The sequence below is a fragment of the Leopardus geoffroyi genome, chromosome A2, assembly GCF_018350155.1.
Source record: "Leopardus geoffroyi isolate Oge1 chromosome A2, O.geoffroyi_Oge1_pat1.0, whole genome shotgun sequence".
Lineage (NCBI taxonomy): Eukaryota > Metazoa > Chordata > Mammalia > Carnivora > Felidae > Leopardus > Leopardus geoffroyi.
Window position 1 is genome coordinate 66326614 of NC_059331.1, and position 24228 is coordinate 66350841.

Sequence of the window (24228 nt, forward strand, 5' to 3'; positions counted from 1 at the left end):
ATTTATACTGCTTTTATTTATTTGCAGCTGTAATGCGAACTTAATCTGTAAGAATATTTTTCTACTTAAAGCTTTATGATCACGTGAAATTTCAAAGAATCCAATTTCGATAGACGTTTTTATCTTACATTTCATTTAAGCCTTTATAAAAGACCCTTAAACATAAAATATATATTGACTAGAACAGAATATTACACGGGGACTGGCAGAACGGGAAAGGAAAATAATGCAAAATTTCTTATCGCTGTAGAAGGGTTTGCCCATATAATGTTTAAAATGTGATGGTAAAGCATATCTTTATTAGATATACTTTAAATGTCAGTATTTGTAACATACTATGGATTCTTTTCCTTCAAGTATTTAAAATCGTGAAAAAAAGGTTTGGGGCACCTGGGTAGCTCAGTTAGTTAAGCTTCTGACTTGGGCTCCGGTCATGATCTCGTCATCTGTGGGTCTGAGCCCCATGTTGGGCTCTATGCTGACAGCTCGGAGCCTGGAGCCCGCTTCAGATCCTGTGTCTCCCTCTCTCTCTGTACCTCCCTGCTCGCACTCTGTCTCTCTGTCTCTTTCTCTCTCTCAAAAATAAGTAAACGTGAAAAAAATTTTTTTAATTACGAAGAAAAGTTTTACATGCCAACTTTGAAACATGAGGGCACAGGTAGTTTTAACAAATCCTTTCGGGGCGCCTGGGTGGGTCAGTGAGTTAAGCGTCAGACTCTTGATCTTGGCTCAGGTCATGATCTCATGGTTCGTGAGTTCGAGCCCCACATCGGGCTCCGTGCGAATAGTGGGGATCCCGCCTGGGATTCTCTCTCTCTCCCCCCCTCTCTCCCCTGTCTCTCTCTCTCAAAATAAAACTAAAAAAATAAATACATAAAACTTGAATAAATTTCCCTTTGAAGCGTAGTTGAGGAGTTTGGGAACTGGTGGATTCAGGGTGGGAAAGAGGGCCAGGTGGCCCCCAAACCATCAGCTCCTCCTGAGCGTACAGGAGTGAGTCCGGAGAGCGTAAGTTCAGTCCTTCTAAGCGAGGATCCTCCTGACCGTGCTGACTGGTACCTGCTCCAGGCATAGCACGGGCAGGTAATCGAGTAGCCCATGTGCAGCTTTGTGCATTTATCCAGACTGAAAGCACAAAAACCTAACAACCAAACGAATCTAGGATTCCATTTTTAGAAGGTTCCTTGAAGCAGCGAGAAGCACGCCCGGTTAGCAAGAAGCCCCTGCGGGGTTAGTACTCACATTTGAGCCCCTTCCCAAAGCCGACCGTGACGGGTCCCCATCGCCGTCCAGCCCGCACCGCCCGATCTGCTCCGCCTGGAACACAGACACGCGTCAGGTCATCTCCAGGTCAAAGGTCAAGCAAGCCCAGGTCGAAAGTCATCCTCAGCGATTACTGCAGCCAAAGATACCAGCGTGGTCCTCAAGGCAGCAGACTCTAGATGGGAATCCTGGGCCTCGTCCCTCCGCTCAGGAACCCAGAAGCCCCTAACCAAAGTGCTCACTGATTTGAAAACTGGTTGTGAAATCCATGACTCACGGGGAGGCATTTTCTTTTTGCATTTTCCCAAAAGCATATCGTCAGCTTGGAAAACGCACAAGAAGAAAACAGTAGTTAGTGCATCTGGGCCGAATGAGTGGGCTCCAAAACCAATTAAGTAACGAGTGTTGGTTGGGGCTTTCTAAATCTGCTCAGTGAGTGCAGCAGAAATAATTCACCGAACATCTCACTCTCTGTCCACAAAAGATAAATAATCATGGTATCTCGCTCCATCGTGAAGAACGATGATTCGCATTGATGGTTCACTGGCCACCGGCTACAGAATCACAGGGCGCAGCAGGAGATACAGCTTTTGACACCCCCCCTCCCCCATGAAAATCTCTGGGGAGAAGACCCAAGAATCCAATTGTTAGGTGAGGTCTTAGGGTGATTCTTAGGTACTTTTTCAGAACTGCTGAGTTACAAGAATAAATAATGTCCAAATAGTAGAAAATTACCATGTTTTAAAATGAAACCCCCAAGTTTAAAATACCAAAAATGAAAATACCAAAGTCTTATTTTTATTTTTTGAGAGGAGCAAGAGTGGGGGGGGGGCAGGGAGAGAGGGGACCAGAGGATCCCAGGCGGGCTCTGGGCTGACAGCATTTAAGCCCAACATGGGGCTCAAACTCATGAACCGTGAGATCCTGACCCGAGCTGAAGTCAGACGTTCAACCGACTGAGCCACCCAGATGCCCCTAAGATACCAAAGCTTTATAATAAGGAGAGATATGCACCCTCAGCTACTTCAGCCAAAATGCTATCCCTTAAGTATATCCTTGTTGAGACTACATGCACACACACACACACACACACACGTATATATATTTTTGCTTTTAAGGAGATACTGCAAAGACCTATGTTAGCTTCAAATTGCCTTGGCTTTTCTCCATTCTCAGTGTTCTGTTGTCTTGAGATGTGTGTAGACTATCTGGCATCATAACATTTTAGGAATCACTTAATGATTTTGCCCGGGGCGCCTGGATGGCTCAGTCGGTTAAGTGTCTGACTTTGGCTCAGGTCATGATCTCGCAGTTTGTGAGTTCGAGCCTCGCGTTGGGCTCTGTGCTGACAGCTAGGAGCCTCGACCCTGCTTCGGATTCTGCGTCTCCCTCTCTCTCTGCCCTTTCTTCCGCTCATGCTCTCTCTCTCTCTCAAAAATAAATAGAATATTAAAAAAAACTTTAAAAAAGTAATGATTTCACCCAACCCTCCTAGGATTCATGAAAAAAAGTGTGAACCAAGTACAGTGGGAGTAAGGGAGGAAGAGCCAGGGCACTGGAAGGACAGGCCGGTGTGGACTTGGACCGTGGTCAGCTCAGGGGCATGCAGCCCGTGCTTCCTCGACTGTGCAATGGGCTGGATACTACCCCTCGGCAGGCTTCCAGAAGACGAAGCTAAGCTGCATTTAGCACAGCCTCTCAATCCAGGAAGCAAAGAGGAACAAGGCCTGGAGAGGCTGGGGCCACAAACCACAGATACTCCGGTAAGAGAAGTCGAGGGCAAAATAAAACAAAGTAAGGGAGAGAAGAGGTGCAGGAGAAGGGAAACTAAGCGCAGCCTGACGGGGACAGCGCCAAGACGCCAGGACAGAAAGAGTCCTGCAGCTTTGGCATTTTCCCAGGGTCCCCGGCAGTGGCCTAAGCCAGGCAGCCTCCCACCCCCATGCCACAGGCAACCTTATTTTGCTAAAAACAAAAGCGTTTCTTGGTTTTTTTTTACTGGCTTTGCTGGCAGTTCCTTCCCTCACAGAGGAGTAAGACTCCAGAGGACTCTTGAGATCCCCGTGTGAGGAAATGGTAGGTTTTACTATGACTTGGTTCCATCAGGATCAAGGAGGACAGCGACGAACGCAGTCTTGGAAAATGTGATCTCCCAAATTTCAGGAACCCAGAAGCCCCACATTTATAGAGTGAAGGGAAATTCAAACGCAAAAGTCGGAATCTGTAATTTCAAGTAATCCTGACCTGACCAGAAAAAAAAAAAAAAAAGGAGAAGAGAGGAGGGGAGGGAAGAGAAAGGGGGGAGGTGATGGGAGAGGAAGGAAGAGGGGGTGAGGAGGGGAGGGGAGAGAAAGGAGGAGGGGGTGGGGGAGGGGAGAGAAAAGAGGGGGAAGGGGGAGGAGAGAGAAAGGAAGAGGGGATGAGGAAGGGGGAGAGGAGAGAAAGGAGAAGGGGGAAGGGGGAGGAGGGGCTGGGAGGGAATACGGGATAGAGAGAAGGAAAGCACCAAGGATCTTGACAGAAGTACGACGGGCACTGATTTTCAAAGGACACCTGGCAACATCAGGGAAAGGGCACGTAACCAGTAACGAAAAAGAGACTCACAAAACCAAAATCAAAGCATCAGGACACACGAAGAGGAAAATGAGCTGGTGTGTGTGGGTCGCTGCCAAAGGCAACAGACACCTGCGGGAGACCAAGCTCCTGAGCCACACTTGACCTTGGCTTTCACCCTGGAGCTCGCTGCCCACCCCCTCCTCTGAACCAGAAACCACCACGGGCCGGGGATGCTGCGGGCTGTGCAGCCCAGATCTAAGCCCGGACCCCGAGCACCATTATTTCCTGCTTCCCGTCCTCATCAGCAAAGCGGTGTGAACCATCCCCTCCCTCGGCCTCCTGAACCGGGGAAATGAGATGCACAGGTCCGGGCGGTGGGCACAGGGGTTTCTCACCAGCACCAGGCTGCCCTCCCACTCTGCCTGGAACCGGAAACAAATATGGAATCAGAGCCCGCCAGTGGCCGGACCGCTTTTGTCCTATTAGTCTCACTTACTAGGAAGGAGCAAATACTAGGGATTAGCAAAATATACCTTTTTGACACCGGGTGCCGTGCACGAGCCGGCAGAGCAGGGCTCATGGCTTTGGGTCCCGCTGGCAAACACAACATTATCACCCTGCTTTAGGAATCAAGTCTGGATGTATGTCAGTCACTTTCCTGCATATGAATAAGTTCCCTTTCACCTGAAGAAATTAATATTCCTACAAATATTTAGAAAAATTCCAAGATAGGGTGAGTACAAACATCCCACGCAACTATTTTTACGTAACGCAGAATCATATGTGTATTCAGCCCATTACCTTACTACTGCTTCTTTTATTAACTTTGAAAAATCCCAGAAATTTTTTCTTCTCTTTATCTGTCTCATCGTTGCCAAGCGATGATTTTCTAAAGGTTTCTGCAGAGAAAAGAAAAGTATCGTTATTATCAGTCTATGGAATGAGATTAAACACCACACTTTAAACATCTTGATAAATGAGTCCTCCACCCTTAAACTTTATTTTGGTTTTTATAGGACAAACCAGCAACTATTTCTTTCAAAGCATTTTGAGGGGCGTCTCGGAGGCTCAGTCAGTTAATTGTCTGACTTCGGCTCAGGTCATGATCTCACGGTTCATGGGTTCGAGCCCCGGGTTGGGCTCTGTGCTGACAGCTCAGAGCCTGGAGCCTGCTTCGGATTCTGTGTCTCCCTCTCTCTCTCCGCCCCTCCCCTGCTTGTGCTCAGTCTCACAAAAATAAATAAATGGAAACAAATTTTTTAATAAAAAAAAGCATTGCAAGCCACCTCAAAGCCTCCATGTCCCATTTATGAAATCACTGAAGGTTCTCACAATTTTCAGTGAGTTGGGTGGCATTTTCCTCTGGGTGGGATTGAACCCTGTGCATGAATGATAAAAACAAATCAATCAAGCAGTTCTAGGGTGGAACCGTCCACTAGAAAAATGAAGTAAATCACACACGGTGTTTTACATTCTCTAGAGGCTGCGTCAAAAACAACCAGGTGTGATGTTAATAATGTATTTGTTTAATCTAATATTTCTAAAATATTATCATGCCATTAGATAATTGAGAGAGAAATTATTAATGAAATTGTTTTTCGAGAGAGAGAGAGGGCAGGGTAGGGGCAGAGAGAGAGGGGGCCACAGGATCTGAAGAGGGCTCTGAGCTGACAGCCCGATGTGGGGCTCAAGCTCAGGAACCGCGAGATCATGTACGTGAGCCAAAGTCAGACTGTTAACCCACTGAGACACCCAGGGTCCCCATTAATGAGACGTTTTAAATTCATTTTGGTGGTGGGGCATGTGGGTGACTAAGTTGGTTAAGTGCCCAACTTTGGCTCAGATCATGATCTCACGGTTCGTGGGTTCAAGCCCCATGTTGGGCTCTGTGCTGACAGCTCAGAGCCTGGAGCCTGCCTCAGATTCTGTCTCTCTCTCTCTCTCTCTCTCCCCTCTCCTGCTCACACTCTGTCTCTTGCTCAAGAATAAACATACATAGGGGCGCCTGGGTGGCGCAGTCGGTTGAGCGTCCGACTTCAGCCAGGTCACGATCTCGCGGTCCGTGAGTTCGAGCCCCGCGTCGGGCTCTGGGCTGATGGCTCAGAGCCTGGAGCCTGTTTCCGATTCTGTGTCTCCCTCTCTCTCTGCCCCTCCCCCGTTCATGCTCTGTCTCTCTCTGTCCCAAAAATAAAATAAAACGTTGAAAAAAAAAAAAAGAATAAACATACATAAAATTTTTTTTTTAATTCATTTTGGTGCTGAGTGTGCGGGTCATAGCACACATCTCAGCTCAGACTGGGCACACTCCACATGCCTAAGGGCCACACGTGACTGGTGACTAGGATGGGGCCATCTGTGTTAAACATCCGCTTTTGGAATTATGAGTGAGGTACAAACGCTCACTAAATAAAATAAATCAATAGCTTTCTGGCTTAAAAAAGGCCACTCGTTTCCAGAACATGGACTGGCAGCGATGGGTTACCCAGGTGGTAGCTGACATAACCCTATGTGACCTGCCAGGATTCATGTTTCCAGATCTGCTTTCTACGACCTCAACCCAAAGGTCTTCCTGATGACATTCTCCAGGAGCCCCCAGACGGGGACGTCGAAGCCCAGGCTTGTCGGGCAGCTGACGGCATCATGGTGTCACTGAGGACTTGGGCCAGTTCCAGACCCCTGCCTCTGGGGTGGGGCCCAGCGCCCCACATTCACTCCCCACTAACCCCCGGTGCTTCTGCTGCCGGGCTGTGGTTGAGAACCAGCAGAACGGGGGTCAGGAGCACCGAGGGCACACCGCTTTGCCACCCGACGCCAGGCCTCTGTCATGAACTCATCTGGTTCTTCTCTTCCAAGGCACCCAGAGATGCCAAGGCGGGGGGGGGGGCATGGGGGTGTTCCTGAGGGACAGCAAGATGAATTTCCTGGCCCACTGCCAGCTGCTGGACAGCCCGACCGCCAATCCACGGGTAGGAAAATCTGGACTGGGATCACACAGTCTGCTCTCAGAACATCAACCCAAACAAGGTAAGCAGCAGGGAGCTTCTTTATCTGCTGGCCTAGAATTTCATCCTCCGATGAGAGCACACACACGAGAGCCGATACGTTAGTAGCAAACGCATGAACGCTAATGCTGCTGGGAGCAGCAAAGGCCCGGGGTTTAGTGCCGAGGCCCAGGCCCTCGGTTACGTGCAGGCGACTCCAGCCAAGCCACTGGTGCCCTCCGATCCAGATCAGTGAGCGAGCGACTTCCATCGCGAGGCATGCATCCACACACACACACGCACACACACACGCGTGTGCACAGATTTCACGGCTGATCGCACTGAAACCTGCCGCGCCAGGCACCGAGCTATGAAGGCTGAGCTGTGGTAAAACTACACCCAGGTGAACAACAGTAGGTGTCGACAGGTGTATTTATAATCGATCGTGTGTCTAGCATTGAGGGCCACGTGAGGCCGAGGTAGTAAATGTGTGGTATCATAGAACTCAGCAGGCGAACGAGGGAACGTGTCACTGGCACACCGGGTATTACACCAACCACGGAAATGACAGACTGATCAGGAAACTGTCGCGCAATCAAGCCTCTTTTGTCGTTCCCTGAATAGCAGTAGAGGTTGGTCACCAAGTCCGCAAGACTGGAGGCCGAGGGGCGGCCCAGCCGCCAGAGCTGCCCGAGGTGATCCGAGAGGCACTCTCTTGTGTGGCCGCAGGCGGCGGCTGTCTGGGGGCAGCAGGGCCCCCAGGCGGATGGTCTTAAGTGGGGGGCGAGGGATTGGCGACTCTGTACTGAGAGGCGCCTTCTGTGAGGCCTCTGGGCCCTGGCAGACAATGCAGGAGGGAGCCAGAGCACCGGGTGTCCCTCCGTGTTCCCGTCAGCCCAAGTGTCGGCAGGTGGCCGCCACATGTCACAGCCAGCACCTGGCCACGGACACACAGCCCGGCTGGGAGAACACATATACTCTCTGGTTCCAAACACACAATTTGAGCCCAGAAACTGTTCTCATCTGGTTTACGCTGATTTACTAGAAGTTAAATACGAATCAAAGTTTCGAGGAGGATGTGCTCAATCTGTAAGTGTGCACACAACTGCGCCGAAGCATTAACGGGATTCGGAGAACAACAGAGATGAACGGAGTGGCGCGGGGGGATGGAATGGGGCTGCAGGGGCCCTGAAATAGCCAGCTCATCCAAACCACTCACTCTTCCGGACGAGGAAAATGGAAGGTCAGGGCCATTCAGCGGCCAGGGCACAGGCGCGAGCGAGCGAGCAAGCACGAGAGGAGCCGTAGGCCTGCATCCTGCAGATGTGCGGCCCGTCACGAGCCTGTGTGCACAGCGCCGATCTGAGCCGTGCTGACCTCTGTCTGCCTATTGCCCCAGATCAGACCCGGGTGAACTGAGGAAGCCTTCACAGACAAGAGGTTCTTGCCCCAAACAACGGCCATTCACCGTGCTTCTCGGGGGAGGATCCTTCTGTCGGCCGGACTTGTCTGCACGGTAGGACGGAGTAAACCTCAGCAGACAAGGAGTGTGCAGGGTGGCCTGGGCCACCGCAGTGTCAGAGCCCACACCCACGGGCTGTGTTTCCAGACCAACACCAAGATCTGTTTCATTAAACTTTTTTTTTTTATTTTATTTTATTTTTTTTTTAATTTTTTTTTTTCAAAGTTTATTTATTTTTGGGACAGAGAGAGACAGAGCATGAACGGGGGAGGGGCAGAGAGAGAGGGAGACACAGAATCGGAAACAGGCTCCAGGCCCTGAGCCATCAGCCCAGAGCCTGACGCGGGGCTCGAACTCACGGACCGCGAGATCGTGACCTGGCTGAAGTCGGACGCTTAACCGACTGCGCCACCCAGGCGCCCCTCATTAAACTTTTGTACGTAAAAGACAAACACTCACCGGGATTTGAATGAACTTGGGTGTGTGTGTGTGTGTGTGTGTGGACAGTTCAAAGAGGTCACATAAATTCCAACATACAGGGGTGCCTGGGTGGCCCAGTCAGTTAAGCATCCGACTTCGGCTCAGGTCATGATCTCGTGGTTTATGGGTTCCAGCCCCCGCATTGGACTCTGTGCTGGCAGCTCAGGGCCTGGAGCCTGCTTCCGATTCTGTGTCTCGCCCTCTCTCTGCCCCTGCTCTGCTTGTGTTCTCTCTCTCAAAAATAGATAAATAAAAACATTTAAATAAAATTCCAATGTGACTATATGTATCCATGTATACGTGTGCGTGTACGTGTAAATATAGGTGTATGTGAGCATACGTAAGGTTTACGATAAATGTCAGAAGAAATCCAAAAGCCAGAATGATCGTGTATATACGCTTCTACGACAGAAAAGATTAGACTTCACGATCTACACTGCCCCAAATTCTGCAGCAGACAGGATGGACCTCGTGGGCACCGGTGGGCACGGGTGAAAAGGAAAACGGGGCATCTTCTGCAAGTGCTACTTCTGCTCTGCCCTGAAACTGTGTATTCCAGAAGGACCCATCTTCTGCAACGGCCTCCTTCACTGCGTAGCAGGTGGACCCACCGAGAGAACCCCCACACAAGGGACATTCTTCTCTTAGGTAACCAGGGTGTCAAGACGCCAAACCGAAGCCGCGTAGCAGCCGACAGACACGCCCCCGGAGGCCCGGCGCGGCAAGCCTGCGTTCCCTCAGCTCCTCTACGCCAGTGCACTTGCATGCATCGTCCTAGCCCAGAGCCATGCAAAGTCCAGCTGGGGTGGGAGCAGGCCTGCAGGTTCACTGTACCTTGACAGCTCAGGGAAGGCTCCGACTGAGTTTTGGTCAGAAGAACTGGAAAAAGCAGGCAAGGAGAAAGTGAGGGCAAGCCTCGCTGGTCTGCACCGGCCCCTGAGTACAGCCTCGGCCCCCGCCCCCTGCAGGCCCCGGGGGGGGGGGGGAGGGAAGGGGGGTGCTGTTTGCACCCCTGCAGGAGAGGGGCCAAGTCCCCAGCCCCTGATCTCCTCCAGCCCGCAGCTGCCGGGCTGCTAAGAGCTCCCATGGAAGCAGGTGGCAGCAAAGCCTTCTGCTTCTCCAGGCTGCCAACCCCGGTAATTTCAGAAGAGTTGGGCCTCTGCCTAGCAAGGCCCCGCCTCCGGCCTTGGCCCCGCCTCCGGCCTTGGCCCCGCCTCTGGCCTTAGCCCCGCCTCCGGCCTTGGCCCTGCCCGCTCTGGAGCAGCTGCTGGCTGGGGAGGGGATGTAATGCAAGAGGGGCCTAGAGAGAGGGCTCCCCGCAGACATCTTCCGGAATGTTCTCCCTTCTTCCCAAATACTTGACTGCCAGTAAGGATAAAGGCGTTTGGCGGGATGATAATCAAATACTGCACAGCCGGCATAGCACATGGCACCGTACGGTCCAGATGAAAGAGACACCGTGTCCCGGGCAGGGGCCGGTCACCCACCATGCCCGTGCCAGCTGTTACTCCTTTATTTTCTGGGGACGCTGCTGGGGTCCCATCAGATAGAGCTGATGACTGACCTAGAAGAGAAACGCGTGTTTGTGCAAGCTTTTTGCTTTCACATATTTGTGGGGACAGTTTTTCTTTTCTTTCCTTTTCTCCTTTTTTTTTTTTTCTTGTCTTACCAAATGAAAGCTCTATTTCCAAAGAGGCACAGAAACCAAATTTAAACAGGGCTGATAAGAGCCTGACAGACACGCCCACTATATCCAACCCTCGGAGCAGATGCTGGGAATAATCTTGTCTGAGTTTTTGAGAGATGCGGCATAAAACACAAGATGCATTGCTCTCAAATGTCAGAGCACTCTCTCTCTCTTTTTTTTTTTTTGCAGGAATAAATAGTCTATGCATTTTATATGTGACTGAGCTAAAACCCTTCCTCGAATGGCAAATGAGACCTAGGGTCCAGAACCTGTGGGAGATTTGGCAGAGGAGAGAGATTCCATGATGATCACTGATTTTGCAATGACATCAGTAATAAGAGAACAGATTTTCCCGGAAGAATCTGAAGGACACTAGAAAAACACGAAAAAACAGGATAGGTTTATACTTTAAAAACCCTACCCACTCGGTATCTGTGGAATAAATACAAGGCAACAGATCAAATGAGCCTCATTAAAAGGCACTTATATGAAGTTCGTTTCAGTAAGTTCTAAAGTCAAGGGCTATGTATTTATTTTTTTACCTGCTCATTCATTGATTTATTTTGGTCTGACAGCTGTTTCAATATGGTCAGCCCTTTGTGTCAATCAGGGAAATCTGCTTACACACCTATCAGCCTCTGTGCCAACAGCGAGTGGTCTCGAGAGCGGCCACTCCCCCAGAGGCTCTGGGCCATCAGGTCAAGTACCAAATTCACACGAACAGTAGGTGTCTCTGGCATCAACGCTGAGGAAGCCCCACGTGGCCTTGTGGGTGGTTCTCGAGGACTGATCTCCTGAACTATAATTCATTCAGGCAGTTTTAGAAAAAGCTGAATTGTCAGCTGGTTCTGACAATGAGCAATGTTTGAGACTTGGGGCAGGTACTGAAAAAGAAATCCAAGAGAAACTGGTTCATGCAGGCTTTGTGAGTAGTTCTGGTCCAGGGCCTGTTTTTATTCACGTCAAGGAAGCTCGCAGGAGACAGGGAATGAACAGGACAGGTTCAGGATGGGGGGGCGGGGGACGCATCATTACAATCGAGGGGAACAGGAACAGACCAAATTTACTTTCTGCCCACTTCAACTCTGGACGAAGCTTGAGTGGCCTGAAAATCCAGGCATGGCGATTCCCGCCCGGGCTCTCCCCCAGCGGGCGTCAAAGACGCAGGGCGGCCTCACCTCGTTTATTGTCCCACGCATAGAGTTCCTTGATCCCCAGCTCGTTGAGGGACTTGGACAGCTCCAGCTCCTCCCCGGCGATGTTGTCCCTGAGGAGCACCACGTGCTCTGGGCTGACTTCACACTTTGCGCAGATGACCGGGAGAATGTTCTGGAGCGGCACCTCGGGGCTCACACGCACCACAGCCTTTTGCGTTCGCAGGTAATTCACTACCAAGCGCACAGATTTCTGGAAGAACATACCGGACGAAAGTATTCTATAAGGGCATGTTTGCACACGGCTCCAACCCCTATTGGTGTTCTAGAATGAGTACGGCAAGATCTGGGGCAGCCCGAGCCCTTTTCCCGAAACTGAGTGGGTCATGGGGGGAAATGGCAGACTCAGTAGTGAACAATATGCACCTGGAATAAACCACTGACCGTAGACTCGCTCACTAAGGAGCAAACTGCTAACAACACAAGGGAATGGACATCGGGAGGGATCCTGATTTATAATTTAACACCTACGCCTAACTACCATCTTTCAAGGATCCCAACAGACCTGAACACAAGGCACCTGCACATATTGTCTACATGAAAATCGTTTGAAAGTATCACGAATAATTCAATTTCAAGAAAAATCCTAAAAAAACCCCCAAGATATCAAATTTTTGTTCAAACAGCCAAAGACCCACATAAATATATTAATATCTCTATAAGTATATACGGTATGTATACATGTCTGTGTATATACATATTTTTGTGTATATATACTACATACACATATTTAAGCTGGAAATATATAAGAGGCATACAACAGACATATACATGTAATAAACATATAATAAGAGCCATTATAATCAGGGAAAAAACCAGTCGGTTTGACTACACCTGATTCTAAATGTCTACTGATAAATGGACCCGTCAAAAAAATTTTAATATGCCAAAGGTTCATAAAGGCAACTTTTTCTTGGCCTTTACTGACTCGACATTGTCCGAATGCCCTGAAGAGTAGACCCACTAAGTGTGTGCTGAATAGTTAGTTGGATCCCATGCCCCTTTGCAGAGTATCGATGGCACCGATTATAATTTAGTAACCACCCAAACCTAAAAACGTACAGAAGATGAACTGCTGGCCAAACTGCCATGTTTAAAAGCAGAAAAATTTAGTAGATATTCCAAGCACCTAAAAGCTTTCCAATGGCCTAAAAGATTCACAGCAAAGCTTTATTAAGAAGTACCATAAGCAGCTGGAGTTCATTTTAACCAATAACCAAAAGCCTGAAATAAATCTGTGTATGAGATATTCCCCAAATGCACTGAGTACAAATTTCGGACGTCAGTTTCTCCAAAGGGAAAACTCCTGTTTTTCTTCTGTCTAGGAGAAGTTCAAATCTTCCCTGTATTGCCATAGCTTCCTTGGACTGAAAGACCTAGGATTTTCTAGAGCGGTTCTATCTAATTCAACATGGTAGCCACTGGCTCCTTGTGGTTATTCCAATGTAAATGAATTAAAATTAAATACAATTAAAAGCTCAGTTTCTCAATCACACAAGTTGCATCGCACCTGCTTAATAACTAGCTACACGCGCCAGGGGCGGCCTCCTTGGAACATGCAGGGTTACAGACCATGCCCATCTGTGCAGAAAGTTCCAGTGGATGGCTCTGGTCTAGACTGATTCCTCTTCTATAACATCCGAAGGAGCAAAGTTACAACCATGAATGTTATTAAGCTCAGTTTACTTCCATCTTTGAAAAGAAGCCCAGTTAGGGCCTCACTTTGCCCAGCGTGTTAGTAGACGTTCCAACAACAGCTGTCTGCAGTGTTACTTAGATAAGAGGGGCCCCACCAGCCCCCTCCTCAACCCCTGGGCCACAGGTGTCTGCATATGTCCTCAGGTGACAAAGGGTCCGCTTGTCCTACTGACCTCAGGTGCTTTAGGTGGGCCAGGCTTAACCTTCTCTTCGGGAACTTTCTCTTTGAGAAACACAGTGTGCACATTCAGGGTCCCAACTAAAGTGTTTGGCTTAAAACTCAAAGGCTGTTGGGTTTCCGAAGACCGGATCTCCAGGGCATGGTGGGATGGATTCAGGTGGTTCTGAAGGCAAAGTTCAACCAGCAGGTCCATCATTGCATGGCTGCAAAAATGGAAACAAATCACATTAATTAGGGACGTTTGCACTCTCCCTTCGGTCAAGCTTGGGAAGGGCCAAACACACGAACCAGCAGGTGAATGTGCAGTCCTCTGGTCATGCTTATCAAGGGCAACGGCAGCTCGTGAATTCCTGACGCATGACTGTATTGGACGACACAGTCGTAACATCTGCAACACTAGTAAACAACAGAGCTAAAAGAGCGTCCAGTAGATCAAACCCGTAAGAGCGGGGGAAAGAGCTACACTTGTAGTTAAATCCATGGATATGCTGAGTTGAATCCTAGGAGGTCAGTTAGCACAAGTGAGATCACTAAAAACTAGACTTTCAGTTATTCAAAATTATAATGTATCTTAAAAACTGAAGATTTTAAGTTGAAGATGATAGCTAAAAAAAAAAAAAAAAAAAAAAAAAAAAAAGCATGCCTTAAAAAAAAAAAACAACAACAACCAAGAAAATGCCCTAGTTTGAATGCCCAAGATTTTCATAATGTCCCCCACCACAGGGGATTATTTACCATGGGAGAAGAATAACAGTGTGGATTCCTCCAAAGAATTTCATTTGCCTCTTTTATACCTGCTGGGCAGAATGCTTTTATATTTAAAGCCGACCTCTCTTTCCTGAAATTTCCCAAGCAATGGAGCATATACACCTTTCAAAAAGCACACGTCTTTCCTCTGATTTCGTTTTTAGTTTTCTAAGTGTTTATTTACTTTTGAGAGAGACAGAGGGAGACAGAGCGTGAGCGGGGGAGGGGGAGACAGAGAGGGAGACACAGAATCCAAAGCAGGCTTCAGGTTCTAAGCTGTCAGTGCGGAGCCTGACGCGGGGCTCAAACTCACAAACCATGAGATCGTGACCTGAGCTGAAGTGGATGCTTAACCGACTGAACCACCCAGCTGTCCCCAAAACAACTTTTTAGAGCCATCTCCTCTATGACAGTATTTGCTCCCACCAACTATCTGGGAAGTAATTAACAGCATGTGTGTGAATTGGGGGATACTCGGGGACACTGGTGTCACCCGAGTTCAGGAGACTCCTGGCCCCCTGGACTGTGATGGGGCATCTGTGGGGCTGATGAAGCACCCACCCTCACAAGTGCCCCAGCACACACAGCCACACCAGCTAATAACACTGTAAACTTGGATTCCTTCAGCTCCGGGGCAAAAATCATCTTTGTTCTGACAGCGAGATTAATGCAATACAATAAAAAGGCTGCAAGATGTGAGGACATTCCACTGAAAACTTCCATACGCAGGGGCGCCTGGGGGGCTCAAGTCAGTAGAGCGTCCGACTTCGGCTCAGGTCATGATCTCACGGCTGCTGGGTTCGAGTCCCGCGTCGGGCTCTGTGCTGACAGCTCAGAGCCTGGAGCCTGCTTCGGATTCTGTGTCTCCCTCTCTCTCTGCCCCTCCCCACTTGTGGTCTGTCTCTCTCTCTCAAAAATGAATAAAACATTAAAAAAAAAAAAGCCTCAGTACAGAAAGCAGACTTCTAACAATGCTAAAATGACCTCATGTTATTTGTTCCCATGCCCTGTGTATCCTTGATGGCACTTACACACTCCCATTCTCAGTCACCCAGGCTGAGGGGTGGGGTCTCCAGGAAAAGGCAGATGCGCCTGGGACCCTGGTCCATCTGACGCTTGCTCCTTTCTGGTCTCTGTCTCCACCCACAGTCTACTGGTACCAGGGTAAGCACACACAAATAAACCGCCAGACAAATATTTGAATTACTCTTAGAACATAAACCAGAAAGAACACAAAAGCTAGTAATGTCACTTTTCTGTTCTTTTAATGCAATACTTGGTGACATATTTGAAACACTGAATTAGATGCTGTAAAAGGGAGCAGCCAGCTCTGGGACAGGGTGGCATTTTCCCCCATTACTGGGAGTAAGTAAGCACCCTGCCCTCACGCAAGCCAGTACTTAACCGGACGTGCTAGTATAGTCATGTACCCATTTTCTGCCCGAATAAAGAAGGGGGTGCCCAAGTCTCTGCCTTGCGTGTCCAGTGGCTTTCCCCCCAGAACTGACTGATCCATGCTGGCCTTCGCTATCTCACTTAACGCAGGATGGGTTCCTTCCCACAGAGAGCTCCTCATGTTCAAGTTACAGCGATATTGTCAAGAACTGAGGGTGGAAGGCAGTTTCTCAACAAAATTTTGGGGGCGGGTGGGAGAGGAAGAAGTTCCAAAGCAGAAAATTCTATGTGCTGGAGGCCTGTCTCCTCAAATTTACTATTAAATTGGGGGGAGGTGGGGCGCCCGGGTGGCTCAGTCGGTTGAGTGTCTGACTTGGGTTTGTTGAGTTCGAGCCCTGCGTCGGGCTCATTGCTGTCCGCGTGGAGCTCGCTTCAGATCCTGTCTCCCTCTCTCTCTGCCTCTCTCTATCTCTAAAAAAAAAAAAAAAAAAAAAAAAAAAACTGGGGGGAGGAGAAGGCAGCAAAGCAAAGCAAAACAAAACACTGTTAAGAGCATGATCAGAAAACTCACCACCAGACGCCTGGCCGTCATATGTGCTTAAATTTTACGAAGAACACAGAGGCCAATTACAAAGTCAACCTGTTCCAGCACACTGGACACTATCCTTTCCCAGTGGCAAGAGCCCAAGCCAAGACAGAGGGGCTCCCACAGGGATGTAAGGAGGTTTTGGGGTGACAGGAACTCAGGCTTTGATAGCTGTCTTGTTCTCCTTCGGGACATCTGTATCGGTGACCCCCAGAGGGACGCAGCTGACGAGGACTGAACCTGGGCTTCACTTAAGCAGCTGGATGTGCACCGGTACAAACACAAGGACTTGGGTTCGAAAGCATGACCTGATCTTACAACATCTCCTGCAGGGTCTGCCGCTCAGTGTGACCCTTCCCCAGGCTCATTTAAAACACGACCTGGGGGCGCCTGGGTGGCTCAGTTGGTTAAGCATCCGACTTCGGCTCAGGTCATGATCTCGCGGTCCGTGAGTTCGAGCCCCGTGTTGGTCTCTGTGCTGACAGCTCAGAGCCTGGAGCCTGTTTCAGATTCTGTGTCTCCCTCTCTCTGACCCTCCCCCTTTCATGCTCTGTCTCTCTCTGTCTCAAAAATAAATAAACATTAAAAAAATTAAAAAAAAAAAAATAGAACACAACCTGACTTACTACTGCCCCGCTATACGCCTTTCAGGTTCGCATCCACGTAAAATGAGGCGCGTGGGGTTGGGTGGCCTTTCTGCCCCACCGGTTAATCTGCCATCAGCTGCCATTTAAAATGCCAAACTCCCAAGAGTAAGCCAGTTCTTCCAAGGCTCCTCTGATGCTCCTGGAAAAAGTCACCCAGAAAGAGAGGAAAGCCAAAGCACAATGGCAGTGCCCAGTGATAGGCAGAGACACCTCCTGGTCCCCTTGGGCTTTTGTTACAGATTCACCTGCGGAGAGCTGACAGCTTCTCCAATGGGGTATCAGTGTGTGCCCTCCTGGGGTTGTAGCAAGTCCCTATGCCACTGGGCCACAGGAAGGAACCTTCCAGAGAATGGAGAAGGTTGCCTGCTTGGAACCTTCTGGAGACTGGAAAAGGTTGCCTGCTTAGAACCTTCTGGACACTGGAAGAGGTTATCTGTTAAGAAACTTCTGGAGACAGGAAGAGGTTGCCTGCTTACTCGTACACATTCTCCTCACATCCTGAGCCTGACCCCTCCTTACCTCCCCCGCTCCCTGCCCTTGGATGCAGCAACACCTGACCCTGATGTGCAGCTTTGCACACACCAGCCGTGTGAAGTGTGGGCATCCTTCCCATGGAAGCAGAGCAGTTTAGTGAAGCACCTGAGGGGAGCTTCCCCGGGATGCTGTCCCAGCACCACCACTCACCAGTTCTCAGACCCGCCCCCCGTGCCTCAGTTTCCTCACCAGTGAGGGCATTAATGACAGCGTCCACCTGTTAGAGACTTAAGTCAATGAACACTTGTAAGGCACTGAGCTCAGTGTCAGGCATTTGTAAATGTGATGTGTTTGCAAAATACATGAGTTGACTCGTTCCTGTCTTTTCTGCTTTGGGATTCTGTGCAGTGAGATGCTGTACCCGGCTCAGAGCAGACATCCCGTCTGTATGTGGCTGAGCTCCGTCCTGCTCTCAGCAAACGCCAAGATTCCAAGTGGCATCCTTGAGACACTGCACCGTGAAGTTTCCCCAATCTTACAATTTAAGCAAACGAAGGCAATCAGACAGGCTCACAATGTCAAAGGAAGAGTCAGGTGTATTAAGAAAGCTGTCTAGGGGCGCCTGGGTGGCACAGTCGGTTAAGCGTCCAACTTCAGCCAGGTCACGATCTCACGGTCCGTGAGTTCGAGCCCCGCGTCAAGCTCTGGGCTGATGGCTCAGAGCCTGGAGCCTGTTTCCGATTCTGTGTCTCCCTCTCTCTCTGCCCCTCCCCTGTTCATGCTCTGTCTCTCTCTGTCCCAAAAATAAATAAACGTTGGAAAAAAAAAAAAAAAGAAAGAAAGCTGTCTAGACCATCAATGCTAAGCACCCAAAGCACACTCTGCATTAACACTGCTGGGGACAACTGTGTCCTCCCCAAATTCATGTTGAATCCCTAACCCCCAACATGTTTGGAGATGGGGCCTCTAAGGATGGGATTATGGTTACAGGAGGCCATAGGGTAGTACTAATCCGGTAGGATTAGTGTCCTTATAAGAAGGGGCACCAGAGAGCTTGCTCTGTGTATCCACAAAGAGATGGTCATGAGCACAGAGCTATGGCAGCTGCCTATGACCCAGGATGATGCCTCAGAAGGAAATCTACCCGCCTGTACCGTGACCTTGACTTCCAGGCGCCAGAGCTCCGAGAAGCCATGTGTGTTGTTGAAGACCCCAGTATCTAGTATTTTAAGGCAGTCTGAACTAAGACTAACACGAACACCCTTTGCAGGGTCTCTCTCTCTCTCTCTCTGATCCCAAGTACTAGAGGACTGATCACCCCAAACCACATTACTAGGGGTGCAGGGGTCACATGGTAGATACTAGGGGTGCAGGGGTCACGTGGCAGATGCTAGGGGTGCAGGGGTCACATGGTAGATGCTAGGGGTGCAGGGGTTGCGTGGCAGATGCTAGGGGTGCGAGGGTCACGCGGTGGATCTCCAGGGTTTCCTCTCCCGACTGCTCCTCAATATTGCTTTTCCCTCCGGCTTCTTTAATCTGTTCCCCAAATGCCTCTTAACTGCTCCTAACGTAGGAATGATATTTACTTCCTGGTATTTGTGGCGATCTCTGTTTTTAAGTTTAAAAAGGATATACAATTTTTCCCCACATCTTTCTTTTAAAAAACACAATTACAAGGGCGTCTGGGTGCCTGACTTCGGCTCAGGTACATGGTCTCACGGTTTGTGGTTTGAGCCCCATATTGGGCTCTGTGCTGACAGCTCGGAGCCTGGAGCCTGGAGCCTGCTTCGGTTTCTGTGTCTTTCTCTCCCCACCCCCGCCCCGCCTCTCTCCCCAACTTGTGCACATGCTCCCTCTCTCTCTTTAAAAAAAAAAAAAAAATTGATAAGGAAAAGCCAGTCTTCTTTCACATGGTTCTTTTACAAATCCTGGCAGAGTGATGGTCAGCCTGTGCCCACAGTCCTGCCAGATGCAGAGGCACTCAGGACCAGAGAAAGGGAGAGGGGTCTTGGGGACCATGGGGCTGGGAAGTCAGAGAGGCCATGTCATCCTACTCTCATCAAGCTGGGCCAGGCGACGAGTCAAGGTAATGAGTCGCCCCTCTCTGGGACACACTCCTGTCTACACCGCAAGGCCTGCCCCTCTCTGGGATGCACTCCTGTCTACACCACAAGGCCTGCCCCTCTCTGGGACACACTCCTGTCTACACCGCAAGGCCTGCCCCTCTCTGGGACGCACTCCTGTCTACACCGCAAGGCCTGCCCCTCTCTGGGACGTACTCCTGTCTACACCGCAAGGCCTGCCCCTCTCTGGGACGCACTCCTGTCTACACCACAAAGCCTTCCCCTCTCTGGGACACACTCCTGTCTATACCGCAAGGCCTGCCCTTCTCTGGGACGCAGTCCTGTCTACACTGTAAGGTCTGCCCCCTCTGGGACGCACTCTCGTCTACACCGCAAAGCCTGCCCCTCTCTGGGATACACTCCTGTCTACACCGGAAAGCCTGTCCCTCTCTGGGACGCAATCCTGTCTACACCGCAAAGACTGTCCCTCTCTGGGATGCACTCCTGTCTACACCGCAAAGCCTGTCCCTCTCTGGGACGCACTCCTGTCTACACCGCAAAGCCTGTCCCTCTCTGGGACGCACTCCTGTCTACACCGCAAAGCCTGTTCCTCTCTGGGACGCACTCTCGTCTATATCGCAAAGCTTGCCCCTCTCTGGGATGCACTCTCATCTACACTGCAAAGCCTGCCTGTGGTCAGGCTGCTGAGGGTCATTCCTGAGCTGCATACACTAACCTTAATTCCTGCCTTCTTCCTGCCATCCTGCCAGTGAGACCCTGGGCTCCCTCTCGGGGACTGCGCACTTCTCCAGGTCGTTCTTGCACAGCCAGTGGCATGTGTTGCAGCCGGGGTTCTTGGAGTTTAACATATAATGTGAAATTTGGGGTGTATTAAAGGTCAGATTGCTGGGCTCCACTCAGAGTTTCTGATTCACCAGGACTGGTCTGGGAATTTGTATTTCTTTTCTTTTATTTATTTACTTAGTGTTTTAGTTTATTTATATTCTGAAAGACAGAGAGAGCAGGGGCGGGGCAGAGAAAGAGAGAGAGAATCCACACTGTCAGCACTGAGCCCAATGTGGGGCTTGAACTCACGAACCATGAGATCGTGACCTGGGCCGAAACCAAGAGTCAGACGCTCAATCGACGGAGCCCCTCAGGCGCCCCGGGAATCCCTCTTTCTGACAAGTTCCCAGGGCTGCGGCCGCCGTTGGTCTGGGACCACACTTGGAAAACTACTGCACTCGCAGTACTCCTGAAATGAGCATTTAGTACAAATACGTTCATTAGATGAAAAGTTCCCTCAGTGTCCGGGTTACAAGTTACATTCAGGTAGCTACTCCTGGCCATGATGTTAAAACAAACACACTTCATCTGCACGCACCGTCGAACCCGAAACTGGTCGAACGCAGCCTAGTTTCTTACTGGCCTTTAGTAAGAGGCCAGTAGGATTCCCAAGTCTTGAGTAAGGCAAGATCTAGCTACAAGGGAGCCTGTCCAGATGCCAGCTCCATGTGGCATCAGAGGGGCAGGGCATGGCAAGGCGTGCGCGGGGCCAGCCAAGAGGCGGTCCCGACAGACAAGGTCGGGTACAAAGGAACACACAGGCAGGACACACAAAAGGACAATGAAGGGACAGGAGACTGAAGAAGCCCACAGCCAGAGAAGCTCGTGGGTCAGAGACAGGGCTCTACGTTCAAGGCTAGGGTCACCGACTAGGGTCTGGTCCCGGGCCTATCAAGTGAGGCTGGAGGGAACGAGACGGCAGCAAAATGACCAGGGGAACCTTCACCTCACGTACAAGTCTGAAGCCAAGTCATCAGGATGGCGGCACCAGAGTCCCCAAATCCTGCTGGCCACACCCTCACAGAACCCAAATGCCTCGCGGGGCCAGGCAGCCACCACAGCCTGCAAGTGGTCTCAGCACGTGACCCTGGGGACAGATGGGGTTACGCCAACTGGACGGACGTGCCCTCTCTAAGGCTTTTCAAACTGTTTCCAAAACCATGCTGGTCGGAACACCTTGACCTAGAGAGAAACGTGCAGAGGCTGGAGAGCCTAACTGACTGGCCCCCCAGGCATTGCAGCCCAGTTATCTTTCAAGTTATGTTAGTGTTTATGTTAAACGTGCACGTGAAATCTGCACGCTGCTTTTAACAGAAGACTAGTGCTCCCTTTACTTGAGGAAAAGGAATGCTCTGATGTGCCCGTTTCCTCACGACTTGCTTGGCACTGGAACAGAGCTTTGTGTCCCCAGAGGCATTCGTAATCTTGTTTGATGGGGACCCGGGGCGCTCAGGAGACTCGGCCCCACACGGCTGCCTCACGTCCGGGCCCTTGGATCTCCCCGTCTCTTGTACAAACGGGTCATTTTGCAAGTGAGTTTTATTTCCTTCTGCTTGCTGGGATGTCCTCCTCCAAGTGCTCCAGAAAAGTTAGGTGTTTGGGGGACGCCTGGGTGGCCCAGTCGGTGAAGCATCGTACTTTGGCTCAGGTCGTGATCTCACGGTTTGTGGGTTTGAGCCCTGCATCAGGCTCTGTGCTGGCAGCTGAGCCTGGAGCCTGTTTCGGATTCTGTGTCTCCCTCCTTCCCTCTCCCTTTCAAAAGTAAATAAATAAACGTTACAAAAAATTAAAAAAGAAAAAAAAGAAAGATGGTCCTGCAAGGTCATCGACGACAGACTTTGGGGGAGGAGGATGTGTCCGGCAGGCTTCCTGACTGTAAGGAGCGTCCCACTTTGGGGGGACGTAGACAAGAGGGGAGATCATGCGTGGAGGGGGGTGGGGGGGCAGGGAAATCTCTGTGCTTTCCTCTCAATTCGAGGGAACTACAGCTGTTCTAGAAAAATTAAAAGTGTTCTAAAAGAAGGTATTGCCCAAACAGAAACGTCAATCAACTAAACCAAACCAACTTGTTAGCCAGCTATTTAGGGAGCTGCCTTCTTGTGGCTGACTCCCCAGCACCAGAACTGGCCTTTCTCACCTCACCTCCTCAGCTCGCTGATCAGCAGAGAAGAACAAGCTTCCTTTGGCCCCCACAGCCCCGGGCTCCTCGGGAGAGGCTTCCCCAACATGTCAGGGGGAGAGGGGTGAAGGCACCCCAGAGCTGACGGCGGCTCACGGCCTCCCTCCCCTTTACCTTGGAACAGGTATGCTCTCTCCAGAAGGAACGAGAAACCCAATGCCTGTGCTATGAGAGCCTGTGCTGTTCCAGAAGCTCTGGGGCCCGAAAACCCCTGAACAATTTTAAGTGCGTCTGTGGGGAAGGGGGTCCAACGGCCTCTGCTGGAAGAATCGCAGGAATGAATTCCGAGGGAGATTTCCTGTGTTTCCGCAGAGGGAACATCGGCCTTTTCCTGCCCTGGGGCCTCCTGGGTTTATGTGCCAACATGGACCCGATTTCCCACGTCGAAAGACACAGCCCCAACATTCTAGAGGCTGACACAGCTTATGAGGCTCTCTTTCGGCTAAGGTCTTTCCAAAGGTCTTTTCGTTAAGTGTGCCCCAGCTAAAGCGATGGAACTGAATTGGTGGCCTTGTTTGCCACCCACGTGTCGTGCTGGTAACACCATTCCTAAACACAGACTTCAGCATTTCTCTTAGGAATGGCCCAGAAAGAACAGGGGCGCCTGGGCTGCTCAGTCGGTTGAGCGTTCGACTCTTGATTTGGGTTCAGATCATGTTCTCACGGTTCATGAGACTAAGCCCTGTGTCAGGCTTTGCACTGAGCATGCTTGGAATTCTCTCTCTCTCTTTCTGCTCCTTTCCAAGTTGTGTGTGTGTGTGTGTGTGTGTGTGTGTTCTCTCTCTCAAAATTAAATAAACTTAAAAAAACAAAAAAAGAACGGCCCAGAACAAGAATTCTTATGTCATAATTTCTATAAGAACAGACTGAGTCTTTCATTTAAATTTCTAAATCCAAAGGAAGCTTTAAAAAAAAAACAAAAAAAAAACAAACATCAGTCATACACAGAACGCCATCATCAGACTGCAATGAACTAATGTTCTCTCTAGGAGAATCTTTCCTAACAGGAGAAAGCATGCTTAAGGGGCTGATTACAAATTACAAACTGCTTGCTTGTCCCATGAACTATGGGACATATTCTCTAGAAAAACCGGAGAGAGAAATCACATCGATTAGTAATTAGTAGATCTATTTGAGGCAAGGGTCAGGAATTGGAACTTCAACCCGCTCGGGTATTATTAAAGAGTGTGACATATAAAACCAGTTCCCCAAGCAAGCACCTGCTGTATCAGCAAGGGTCATGATGCCAAGGACCCAGTTACGAAAGCCCACAGGCTGCAGCTCTGACTCACTTAATCCCGCAGGAAGCCTGGGAGAAAGGGTTATACTTCACTGCTGGGAAAGAGGAAAGTGTTTTCATATCCCTCGTTAAAGCTGCCCGTATTCTCCTGGCTACAAACTACCCAGTGGTAGTTTCTACTTTGTAAGGAAAAGCAATTTTTTTAAGGATAAAATTGGAAGAACGTGTTCAGTTTGGAAATGGTGTTCGGGGGCGCCCGGGTGGCTCAGTCGGTTAAGCATCTGACGACTGGTTTCGGCTCAGGTCGCCATCTCACGGTTTGTGAGATGGAGCCCCGAGTCGGGCTCTGCGTCGAAGGCGCGGAGCCTGCGTGGGAGCTTGGGACTCTCTCTCTCCCTCTCTCTGCCCCTCCCCTGCTTGCACTTGTGTGTGTGTTCTCTCTCCTCTCTCTCAAAATAAATAAAAAAATAAATAAACCAAAAAAAGAAAATGGGGACGCCTGGGTGGCTCAGTTGGTTCAGCATCCGAC

General features: G+C 49.9%; 1 protein-coding gene across 6 annotated transcripts in view; it reads right to left on the reverse strand.

Moving 5' to 3' along the window:
• COBL (cordon-bleu WH2 repeat protein) overlaps positions 1 to 24228 on the reverse strand; it is a 273215-nt gene that overhangs the window by 143449 nt on the left and 105538 nt on the right. For 4 of the 6 annotated variants that reach the window (XM_045494296.1, XM_045494298.1, XM_045494297.1 and 1 more), the window contains exons 3-5: positions 13515 to 13725; positions 11608 to 11836; positions 4621 to 4718 (exon numbers count right to left, since the gene is read on the reverse strand). In XM_045494296.1, coding sequence (XP_045350252.1) covers positions 4621 to 4718; positions 11608 to 11836; positions 13515 to 13725 — 538 coding nt within the window. Of the gene's footprint in view, positions 1 to 1242; positions 1318 to 4620; positions 4719 to 11607; positions 11837 to 13514; positions 13726 to 24228 lie in introns of all 6 variants that reach the window. The other 2 variants (XM_045494295.1, XM_045494300.1) reach the window with 1 other exon arrangement.